The sequence below is a fragment of the Sapajus apella genome, unplaced genomic scaffold (assembly GCF_009761245.1).
Source record: "Sapajus apella isolate SASKATOON/1434 unplaced genomic scaffold, GSC_monkey_1.0 scaffold6, whole genome shotgun sequence".
NCBI classification, from domain to species: domain Eukaryota; kingdom Metazoa; phylum Chordata; class Mammalia; order Primates; family Cebidae; genus Sapajus; species Sapajus apella.
The window spans coordinates 72,635,852-72,648,157 of record NW_022436946.1 but is presented as its reverse complement, the minus strand read 5'-3'; the positions used below and the strand labels follow the sequence as shown (position 1 = coordinate 72,648,157).

Sequence of the window (12,306 nt, the reverse complement as noted above, 5' to 3'; positions counted from 1 at the left end):
TTTTTTTTTTTTTTTTTTTTTTTTTTTGCCCTGGAATCTACTGACCTGGTTCTCTGCTCAGTCCCCTTTTTAAGCAGACGAATGGGCGACTTCCCATGGCTCCAATTGCCAGCCAAAAGGGTGCCGGACCGGTGTGTTTCGTACGGAGAACCGCTGCTCCGGGGCGCCGCCGACAAAGCAGCCGCGCGGGGCAAAGCAGCGGTGCCGGCCAGCACAGCCGCACTGGCCAAAATCGCCGCGCTGGTGACCCTGGAGCTCCTCCGCCTGGGAATTTCCTAGTCTGTGGGCAATAAAAATGCGGCGTCCACTCACCCTCTGCGCTTTCACTGGGAGCTGCAGTCCTGAGCTGTTCCTAAACAGTCATCTTGCTTCTGAAACCGGGAGGTGCATTCTAAAAGGGCCAGAAGACCTGGTTTCTGAACTGTGGTTAGGTCCTAGAGCTGTGTTTGGGTCTTTGTGGCAATGGAAAGTAGAGCCATTCTCCATGAGAGTGGACTGTGTGGCTATTGAGATGTTTCCTGTGTTCACCTCTTCTGAGCTTGTCTTTTCATTCAACCATCATCTCCTGAGATAATAAAAGCACAGTTCCATCCTTGTGCCCAGAAAGATCCTGGCTAGCACAGAGAATGTGCTAGCCACACAAATGGATGTCAGTTTCAACAAAGCTAGGTGCTGCTTCATCTTATAGATAACAATATCATTAACAACAACAACAGACAGGAGAGTGAAAAAGAAAAGTTGTTGAGTTGCTTAGTGGAATTAGGGAACTAATAGGCAAAAGCCTCCCAAACTGTGTACTATTTTGAGATTGTAACAATATAATGATTATTGCTTTGAGGAATCCAGAAACTTAAGTGAATGGTAACAAGTAGTTTTGTTTCCATTCAACATTAACAAAACTTGTGGTAAATACATTAAATCCATTTACCTGAAAGGCTGATACAATTGTGTTAACTTTCTCTAGGGACTGAAATCTTACAACCACCTGCTCCATTGATGTGCAATTCTTCTGTATTCCTAAGTATTTCTTGTAACGTGGAGCCTATTTCTGTTACTTTAGTGGAGATAGAAATAAAACGATATGTATCCTTAACAAAACTTTTGCTAAAATTGAAGATGTGTATCCAGTCACTATTCATTTATAGGTCGCTGGTCTTTGTTATGACCAGCCTGTGGAGGCAATTACTTTACCAGGAGTTCGCAGTTACAGTCACGAGCAGGGGACTTACTAGAGGTACCGAGTGCTGGTCAGCAGAATTTTTACGAGGGTCTCAGAGGCATGTAACTTAAAGGACAGTAACCAGAAGTATCAGGAATGGGCCTTGGCTGCTTTTCTCAACCAAGAACAAGAGTAAAGCAATAAATCCTAATTTATATAGGTTATTCCTTTTGTTCTATTTTTTGAAAATAAAGAATCATTTATTGAACACTTAGATGTGGCAGGCACTATTCTAATGTTACTTGAATTATTTTATTTAATCCTGTTAGATCTGTATGCTACAGATGAGGAGATATACAAGGAAAGGTGAAGTGACATGCCTAATATCTCATTTAAAGAAGTGTTAGTTTGGGAGTCAGGCGAGGCTCTTTGGCTGCAAAGCCAGCACTCTGACTTGTCCTGGTGTATTGCCTTCCACAGGGAAGAATCTCTCTGTCTGCTACCTCTTCAGCCTTGAGCAATCCTCTAAGGTTCCCAAGTCAGTTTTCTCAATTTTATTTCATTTTTTTAGATTTTTATTTTTTTGTTTTTCATAGAGATAGAGTTTCGCCGTGTTGCCCAGGCTGGTCTCGAACTCCTGAGCTCAAGCGACCCACCTGCCTCAGCCTTCCAAAGTGCTGGAATTACAGGCATGAGCCATTGTGCCTGGCCAGTACTAACTGGGCCTGACCCTGCTTAGCTTCTGAGATCAGACAAGATCAGGCACATTCAGGGTGGTATGGCAGTAGACTCTCAATTTTAAATGATGTTAACTTTTTTTTTTTTTGAGACAGGGTCTAGCTCTGTTGCCCTGGATGGAGTGCAGTGGGCTCACTGCCACCTCTGCCTCCTGGGCTCAAACCATTCTCCCGCCTAGGTAGCTGGGACTACAGGCCTGCTCCACCATGCCTGGCTAATTGTGTATATTTTTTGATAGAGATGGGGTTTTGCCGTGTTGCCAGGCTGATCTCAAACTCTAGAGCTCAAGCAATCCACCTGCCTCAGATTCCCAAAGTGCTGGGAGTATAAGCCTGAACCACTGCATCCAGCCCATCATTTTTCTTAACCTTATGTTATTTCAAGGGTCAGATATGATCTTGTAAGTGAAAACATTTTAGAATCTTTAAATATACAAATATGAGATATTATAATTAAATAGTACAACCCTAAAATGATTTAGTTTTCTTGAAATAGTTTCAGGCTCCTTGTGTAAATATGTTAGGATACATTATTTGCAACAGTAGGAGAGTCCCTGTGCTGATTTCAGGTGTTTCTTTGCCCGGCTGCACATGGAAGTCATTTGATGTAAATGGTATGAGCGTTGGGATGTTTAAAAAGTTCTCCAGGTTGATCCTTTTGTAGTTTGTAAGCCTAATGATTGGATTTTCATGCTCATGTGTAAGATATTCCTCCCTCAACCTTGTTAATATGTTGGCACATTACCCATCTGACATGAAAGACATGGATTTTAAAAAGTTCTCCAGGTAATTCTAATAGAGCACCAAAGTTGAGAACCACTGCTTTAGAAATAGGTGGTTAACTTTATAAAATGCCAGCTGTGTTTTGCATATACTTTCAAGTTATATTTTTCTTTTGGGTCTCTCTCCCTCTCTCTGTCTCTGTCTCTGTCTCTGTCTCTTTGTCTCTGTCTCTGTCTCTCTCTCCCTCCTTCTCTCTGTGTGTGTCTGTGTCTTACACCTATTTTCTTTCCTAAGAGATTATACCAAATATTTGCTAGATTTTACTGTTTAAGGCATACAAGATACATAAAAAGCAGTATAATTGTGAAAAGTGTGAAAATTTCCTGTATAATTTTAAGTGTTTTACATCTCAGTTGTTTTCTAAAGAATGCTTATGTAATATATTTTTGATCATTTAATAACTCATGTATGTATTGTTTTTCAGATTCCCAGAAAATCTAAGCTGGCCGTTCATAGGAACATCAGAGATGACGAAGGCTTCATTATTAGGCATTTTGCAGGGGCCGTGTGCTATGAAACAGTGAGTGTAACTTTTACAGTGAGAAAAACATTTCATGTTGAAGCTGCACTGTATGGTTTAACTTCTAGCCACATGTGGTTGATTATTTTTTTGCATGTGGTTATTTACATTAAGTAAAATTAAAAATTCTGTTTCTCAGTACACTAACCACGCTTCGAGTGCTCAGTATCCACGTTGATTAGAGATGACTGCATTGGACAGTGCAGATATAGAACATTTTTGTCATCACAAACTTCCTTTGGAAAGAGCCATGTTAAGTGATGTTATCACAAGATGGACAGAAACATTCCTGTTTAATTTATTTTTCAGACCCAGTTTGTGGAGAAAAATAATGATGCTTTACATATGTCTCTTGAATCCTTAATATGTGAATCCAGAGATAAGTTTATACGGGAATTATTTGAATCATCCACAAATAACAACAAAGATACTAAACAAAAAGCAGGAAAACTTAGCTTCATCAGCGTGGGAAACAAGTTTAAGGTATATATGATGTTTAAATTTTTTTTACTATGTTTAAAATGAAGTTATTGTTTTATATCCTAAAGTGGATAATGTAGATCACTGTCAGAAATCTCATAGTGAAGTTCAAGAGCAGACCCTGCATTGTTGATATTTGTATGTGAAATATCATAATGTAGGGCTAGTAATTGAACAAACAGAAATGCTTGTAATTTTCTGAATGTGTTCATTCTTGGTTCTTAACATATCTGATTGCTTCTCCTAATGTTCTTGCTTCTGCATACTGTCTGGTTGACCTTCAAACCTTCTCTTTCCCATGTGTTTTCTGTTTCCTTCCTCATTCAGCAGTTTTGTTTTAGCTGGAGTAGTCCAGCTCGGGATGGCTAGAGAGGACTAGTTGAGTTGAGAGAGGAAAAGCAGGCACAGCCAGGGGCTTCAGGTAAATGATCGCCTTCATGGACTCCTATTTATAAAGTGGCTGCCATGTTAAAAAGAGCCCATCTCAAGTTAATGATTCAGTTTGTAATTCATTTTCAATGTGTTTTCTCTCACAGTGGCATTTTGGGTGCGCATATTACACTAAAATTTGATTAAAGCTTTTAATAACTTCTGTTAAAGATAAGCACTTAGGTGTGGCAAACTTTTCAAATTGCTTATTTAACATGGAAGAATATTTCATTTGTTATATTAATTTTGGATCAGGAATTTATTCTCCAAGCTCTGACAAGGAATGGCATAAGGTTTGTCTTAGAAACAGAACACTACTAATTGGTTCTAGTTGTTATTTAGTGTAGAAAAAATAATGTTAAAATTTGTGATGTTATGAGTTTAATGAATGACAAACTTATAATATGTAGAACAAAACAAAAGTGTAAGAGAGAATTAATTTCTGTCTTACATAATTCCACAAAGTATTATTGTTATATTTACAATAAAGCAAAATAATACATTTGCCTTTCATTATATGTATTTTAAATATTTAAAATAATGTAATCAGGAAAAAGATTTAAGTTTCAGAATATTATGTTACTGATAGTATAAGCCTCCTCAAATTTATTTTGGATTGAAATAGGCTCTAACTAAATTGGTAAAATTATGTTTATAAGAGCTATTTTTTTTAAAGCTTAAACATAAATATAGGGAAAAACTCATAATACATTTTTAGGTAACTAAATAAAAAGCCTTGAATTTTGTTGTAAGTTATATTAATTATGACTTCCTGATTCTCTCAGTGAGCAATCTTTTTTTTCTTATTTGAGTATTCTTCTATTTCTGAATAGACATTTGATAGCAGATGAGTTTAAAAATAGTATATTTGCCTATATGAAATGGATGTCACTCACTATGTATATTCCCACTCTAATATTATCATAGTATTGCTGATAAGAAAATACTTAAAATTTTAGACAATATAAATAAAAACAAAAACATTCCTAACATTTTCTTTGGATTACATAACTTTTTATGTTGAGCCTTGAAACTTCTTATAATTGCTTATATTTAATACAATGTAGTTTTTACATTAAGCCACTGAAAGTTATAGCTGAGTGATACTAATAACATATTTAACATTTTTCTCTGAGATACTTTGAAATTAAATATTAATGGATTCTTAATTTTAAATATAGTAAAATAGCACATTAAAATGAAGTATGTAAGGTTATCAACACAAAACAGGCTATCATATACAGTAATGCTTCAGTTATCCAACATCACTGGAAACCATAAATTTTCTACTGGAAAGTGCCCTTTTCAGGTTATTGAAACATAAACCCTCCACTGTTAGTGTTTTAGAAAAAGTCATTCTATAAGAATATTTGTATACTTTCATATAAAAATAAAATAGAAATGAAGCATGAGTTGCCTGAGGTTTTTACTCTTAAGCCTTATCTTCACTGTTCTTTGATAGTTGACTTTCTTCCCTCTTAGCTGCTAAAAGTTTATTTTGATGCTTCTATTCTTCTGACTTCATCTCCATTTTTTTTGGAGAATACTGTGCTTAGTCTGGGGATGAAGGAGCCTGGACTTTGTGACAGTTGTTTTCTTTCCAAATTGGTCACTTTTATACTTTTCAGGCGTGGTGGTCCAGATTGATTAAGGTTGTCAGAACTCTGTCAACTAGATAAGTGAGATACAACTATATTTTTTTAATTCAATGAGAAAACCATTTCATTTTAATAACTTAAACCTCTCAGTGTATGTGATATATACTGTAGTAGTATCACTCATAGGAGAATGAAATTTGGTGTCAGGCTGATGTTAGAATCACAAAGGCCATTATTAGCTCCATAATCTCGGGCAAGTTATTTATTTTCTTGGACCTCAGTGCTTTCACCTGTAAAATGAGGTCCTTAATTAGGATTATTGTGTTCTATCCTTAATTAGATTAAACATAATAATGCCAGTGAAAAGCTTTGAGCAGTGTCTGACTAAAATTGAAATTCAGTAAACTATACTTATTATCAATTAAGTATAGCTCTGATTAATACAATATGTTAGTTTAAAAATTAACATCTTAGTTTGTCTTTTGTAAGTAGTATAAGTATCTCAGTATAAAATCCAGATAGAAAAATTTTACATAATTAACTTACTTTGCAGAGTAGGAAGACTAATAAATGATTTTAATACACTGAACCACAGTACATTAAAATCAATGTTATAAAAACAAGAAAGCATAGTAAGTTGTAGTGTTCATTGTCATTTTTTTTTTTTTTTTGAGAAAATTGTCCAGGTGTTTAAAAATAATTGAAATGTAAAATGTTTTAAAATGTTAATAGGCAGGACAATTTGGTTTATGCTAAGTGTTCCATAAAACAGTCCTAATATATACTATTAGTGTGTATTTTAAACATGTCTTCATTCTTAATGTGTGTGACACAAACTACAGTTTGCCACATTCAAATACTGTGCTATTGAGCCTTATTAAATGCATCCTCAGTATTTTCATTTACTTCCTTCATTGCCTGTACATTTTTTGCCTCGTTTATTCCATCTGCAAGTATGTGTGTATGTTTTTTAATACTGCTGATTTTCAGTCTTTTAATTATACAACTTCTGTGTAAGTTATTGTCCTTGCATTACATTAGCCATTTTGCATGATGTTGTCTGTTAAAGAAATTGTGTACAGGAGGTTGTCGAACTGGAATGTGTTGTATTTGGATGTTATTGCATGTTATTTTATTCCAATACTGGAAAGCTAATATTAACTCATGACACTCTGTACTTTGGCTTTTTGAAATAATAAACTGATTTCCTTTCTTTCACAGACACAGTTAAATTTGCTTCTGGATAAACTTCGAAGTACTGTGAGTACAACTAAAAAGAAAACAGGTTGTGTTTTTAATGGGCGTCTAAAACTATTAGTAATTATGCAAGTAGGCATAGTAACCCTGTACTAATTAAAAATACATTTTAAACTATATTCCCTTATTTTACGAAATTATTTTTTTAAATGGTTATCATTTTCATTAGGTTTTTTATGAAGAAAGGTCAAATATGTATGTGAAGTCAGATTATTTTATGAATATATAGAATTCTTGATTATTTAAAAATTAAAAGATTATCTGATAGTTTCAGGAAGGTGAAAATAGTAATTGTGGAGAAGAATTTTTTTTTTTTTTTTTTTAGGATTAAAGATTAGGCATGTAATTCAGTCTCATTTTATTACTCTTACAGTAACATTCTCCAGACATGGCAATGTTGATGTGGAAAAAAATGGAAAAAATATTTTTGTGCCCCATTATAGAGGCACAATTTATTAGAAGCCTGTTTTTTAACTATATATTTTAGTGAATCTTTTAGTAACTCTTTTTTTCAGTTTTCTTGAGAAAAACAACATAGACATTTGCTATGTGGTTTATATAAATGAAGCATGATTCCAAAGTAAAACTTATTTTTTACACAAATCCACAGAACTTGAGATTTTGTTTTTGTTTTTGAGACAAGGTCTCATTCTTTTTCCCAGACAGGAGTGCAGTGGCACAATCACAACTCACCGTAACCTCCGCCTCTCGGGTTCAACTGGTCCTCCCACTTCAGCCTCCCACGTAGCTGTGACTACAATCATGCGCCACCCCGGCTGGCTAATTTTCATGTTTTTTGTAGATACGAGGTTATACCATGTTTCCCAGGCTGGTCTTGAAACCCTGGACTCAGGTGATCTGCCCGACTTGATCTCCCAAAGTGCTGTCATTTCAGGCATGAGCCACAGCACCTAGTTAGAACCTGTGTATGCGTCTTTTTCAAATAGTCATTTTGAATAGCCAGGCATTTATTTTGTCAGTGTTACTGTTACTTAACTTACTGTTAGATTTATTTTTGGAACCATTAAAAACCTTTTTGATATCCTTGTTGGCTGCAAATATGTATCTCTTAAGGCCATGTATTTTTTAAAACCAAGTCTGATGAAGAGTATTTTATTTTTATTTCTTAGATAGGGTGCTGCTGCAAAATTATGAGATTACTTGTGATTTATAGAACAAAAAAATTTCTAAAATGTGTTCTGAAAGTATTTCTGGGCTGGGTGCAGAGGCTTACGCTTGTTCTCCCCAGCACTTTGGGGAGGCCAAGGTAGATGGAACACTTGAGGTCAGGAGTTTGAGACTAGCATGGCTAATATGGTGGCATCCCATCTCTACTAAAAAATACAAAAATTAGCCGGGTGTGGCAGAGCACGCTTGTAATCCCAGCTAGTTGGGAGGCTGGGGCAGAAGAATTACTTAAACCTGGGAGGTGGAGGTTGCTGTGAGCCAAGATCATGCCACTGCACTCCAGCCTGGATGACAGAACAAGACCCTGTCTCAAAGATAAAAATTAAAAACAAAAAATGAATAAATAAATAAAAGTGTTGGTGGTGAGCGTCATTGTTGAAATAATTATTCAGTTTTGCAAGGTAACTACTTTGAAGAGAAACCATTATTTGGATGTCTAATTATTAGCTTTAGAACTCAACAGTACATTTCATTATATACATAATCAGTATTCTTTCTGCCTCATTCAGCATAATGTGATAATTGATTCCAAAAGAATGCCTTTAAGCTTTAAAAAATGTTGTTTAACAAACAAAATGTTAAAATGTGCAACAGTGCAGCTTAGGGACCCACTGTGTATTTTTGAAATAGAATGATTGAGAATATTGTTTGTTTTGTTTTACACTTTGGCCTAAAATCTTAAGGGGCATAATTTTATTTACTCCTTTTGTCATAGGGAAATTTTTTTATCATAGAAATATGGCATATACAAATACATTTAAATATAGAATAAAATCATGTGTGTCAGCCTGTAAAATGTATTGTTTAAATGTGTTAAACAATGAAATGCGTTAAACTTTACAGTGAAAGACTTTTCTTTTTAAAGTTTTTGACATTCGAATCTAAAATGTAATATTTTTGTAGTATTAATTAGTAATGCAAAAAATCATTGTAAACTTTAAAGCAGAAAAAGTTTGCTTATAAAATTTTGAGTTCTTTTTTTTTTTTTTTGAGACGAAGTCTTGCTCTGCCACCTAGACTGGAGCGCAGTGATCTCAACTCACTGCAAACTCCACCTCCAGGGTTCAAGCAATTCTCCTACCTCAGTCTCCCAAGTAGCTGAGATTACAGGTGCCTGCCAGGGGTGGCCCTGGCTAATTTTTGTATTTTTAGTAGAGACAGGGTTTCACCATGTTGGCCAGGCTGGGCTTGAACTCTTGACCTCATGTGATCAGTCAGCCTCCCAAAGTGCTGGGATTACAGGCGTGAGCCACTGCACCCAGCCTTGAGTTCTTTAGTAATTACTTTTACAGGTTCATAAGTTTATGTTAATATGCTTGGAAAGTTGCAGGTATTCATAGAAACAAAAATAAGGATGCTATATATATTGTAACAAAAAGTACCTTTATTTTCCTAGGGAGCGAACTTTATTCGTTGCATCAAACCTAACTTAAAGATGACAAGCCACCACTTTGAAGGTGCTCAAATTCTGTCTCAGCTTCAGTGTTCAGGTATTTTCATAATCTGTGTCAGTGTGTGTTAGTATTGATAGCTCAAATACAATTTAATAGGTTCAATATTTTCTTTTTTTTTTTTTCCCCCATTTTATTTTATTGCATTTTAGGTTTTGGGGTACATGTGAAGAACATGCAAAATTGTTGCATAGGAACACACGTGGCAGTGTGATTTGCTGCCTTCCTCCCCATCACCTACATCTGGCATTTCTCCCCTTGTCTCTCCCCAGCTCCCCACCCCTCACCGTCCCTCCCCTATTTCCCCCCAACTGACCCCAGTGTGTAGTGCTCCCCTCCCTGTGTCCATGTGTTCTCATTGTTCAACACCCGCCTATGAGTGAGAACATGCGGTGTTTGATCTTCTGCTCTTCTGTCAGTTTGCTGAGAATGATGGTTTCCAGGTTCATCCATGTCCCTACAAAGGACCCAAACTCATCGTTTTTGATGGCTGCATAATATTCCATGGTGTATATGTGCCACATTTTCCCTATCCAGTCTATCGTCGATGGGCATTTGGGTTGGTTCCAGGTCTTTGCTATTGTAAACAGTGCTGCAGTGAACATTCGTGTGCACGTGTCCTTATAGTAGAACGATTTGTAATCCTTTGGATATATACCCAGTAATGGGATTGCTGGGTCAAATGGAATTTCTATTTCTAGGTCCTTGAGGAATCGCCACACTGTCTTCCACAATGGTTGAACTAATTTACCCTCGCACCAACAGTGCAAAAGTGCTCCTATTTCTCCACATCCTCTCCAGCATCTGTTGTCTCCAGATTTTTTAATGATTGCCATTCTAACTGGCGTGAGATGGTATCTCAATGTTGTTTTGATTTGCATTTCTCTGATGACCAGTGATGATGAGCATTTTTTCATATGTTCATTGGCCTCATGTATGTCTTTGTTTGTAAAGTGTCTGTTCATATCCTTTGCCCACTTTTGAATGGGCTTGTTTGTTTTTTTCTTGTAAATCTGTTTTAGTTCTTTGTAAATTCTGGATATCAGCCCTTTGTCAGATGGGTAAACTGCAAAAATTTTTTCCCATTCTGTTGGTTGCCGATTCACTCTAATGACTGTTTCTTTTGCTGTGCAGAAGCTGTGGAGTTTGATTAGGTCCCATTTGTCTATTTTGGCTTTTGTTGTCAATGCTTTTGGTGTTTTGGTCATGAAGTCCTTGCCTACACCTATGTCCTGAATGGTTTTGCCTAGATTTTCTTCTAGGGTTTTTATGGTGTTAGGTCTTATGTTTAAGTCTTTAATCCATCTGGAGTTAATTTTAGTGTAAGGTGTCAGGAAGGGGTCCAGTTTCTGCTTTCTGCACATGGCTAGCCAGCTTTCCCAACACCATTTATTGAACAGGGAATCCTTTCCCCATTGCTTGTTTTTGTCTGGTTTGTCAAAGATCAGATGGTTGTAGATATGTTGTGTTGCCTCCGAGACCTCTGTTCTGTTCCATTGGTCTATATCTCTGTTTTGGTACCAGTACCATGCTGTTTTGATTACTGTAGCCTTGTAGTATAGTTTGAAGTCTGGTAGTGTGATGCCCCCCGCTTTGTTCTTTTTGCTTAGAATTGACTTGGCTATGCGGGCTCTCTTTTGGTTCCATATGAAGTTTAAGGTGGTTTTTTCCAGTTCTGCGAAGAAGGTCATTGGTAGCTTGATGGGGATAGCATTGAATCTGTAAATTACTTTGGGCAGTATGGCCATTTTCACGATATTGATTCTTCCTAACCGTGAACATGGAATGTTTCTCCATCTGTTTGTGTCCTCTCTTATTTCGTTGAGCAGTGGCTTGTAGTTCTCCTTGAAGAGGTCCTTTACATTCCTTGTTAGTTGTATTCCTAGGTATTTTATTCTCTTTGTGGCAATTGTGAATGGAAGTTTGTTCTTGATTTGGCTCTCTTTAAGCCTGTTATTGGTGTATAGGAATGCATGTGATTTTTGCACATTGATTTTGTATCCTGAGACTTTGCTGAAGTTGCTCATCAGTTTCAGGAGGTTTGGGGCTGAGACGATGGGGTCTTCTAGATATACAATCATGTCTGTCGTCTGCAAATAGAGACAATTTGACTTCCTCCTTTCCTATTTGAATGCCCTTTATTTCTTTTTCTTGCCTGATTGCTCTGGCTAGAACTTCTAATACTATATTGAATAGCAGTGGTGAGAGAGGGCATCCTTGTCTGGTGCCACATTTCAAGGGGAATGCTTCCAGTTTTTGCCCATTCAGTATGATATTGGCTGTTGGTTTGTCATAAATAGCTTTTATTATTTTGAGATACGTTCCATCAATACCTAGCTTATTGAGGGTTTTGAGCATAAAGGGCTGTTGAATTTTGTCAAAGGCCTTCTCTGCATCAATTGAGATAATCATGCGTTTTTTGTCTTTGGTTCTGTTTATGTGGTGAATTACGTTTATAGACTTGCGTATGTTGAACCAGCCTTGCATGCCTGGGATGAAGCCTACTTGATCATGGTGGATAAGCTTTTTGATGTGCTGTTGCAATCGGCTTGTCAGTATTTTATTGAAGATTTTTGCATCTATGTTCATCATGGATATTGGCCTGAAGTTTTCTTTTCTTGTTGAGTCTCTGGGGGGTTTTGGAATCAGGATGATGTTGGTGTCATAAAATGATTTGGGAAGAATTCCCTCTTTTTGTATTGTT

At 36.4% G+C, this 12,306-nt stretch overlaps 1 protein-coding gene and 1 non-coding gene across 5 annotated transcripts in view; both read left to right on the top strand.

Moving 5' to 3' along the window:
• MYO6 (myosin VI) overlaps positions 1 to 12,306 on the top strand; it is a 162,785-nt gene that overhangs the window by 110,923 nt on the left and 39,556 nt on the right. For 3 of the 4 annotated variants that reach the window (XM_032275472.1, XM_032275470.1, XM_032275471.1), the window contains 4 exons: positions 3,104 to 3,199; positions 3,509 to 3,682; positions 6,928 to 6,966; positions 9,548 to 9,641. In XM_032275472.1, the coding sequence (XP_032131363.1) occupies positions 3,104 to 3,199; positions 3,509 to 3,682; positions 6,928 to 6,966; positions 9,548 to 9,641 (403 nt within the window). Of the gene's footprint in view, positions 1 to 3,103; positions 3,200 to 3,508; positions 3,683 to 4,006; positions 4,101 to 6,927; positions 6,967 to 9,547; positions 9,642 to 12,306 lie in introns of all 4 variants that reach the window. The other variant, XR_004268021.1, reaches the window with a different exon arrangement.
• On the top strand, positions 2,549 to 2,651 carry LOC116549838. Its single transcript, XR_004268114.1, has one exon. It is a non-coding gene; the product is annotated as a small nucleolar RNA U13 (small nucleolar RNA).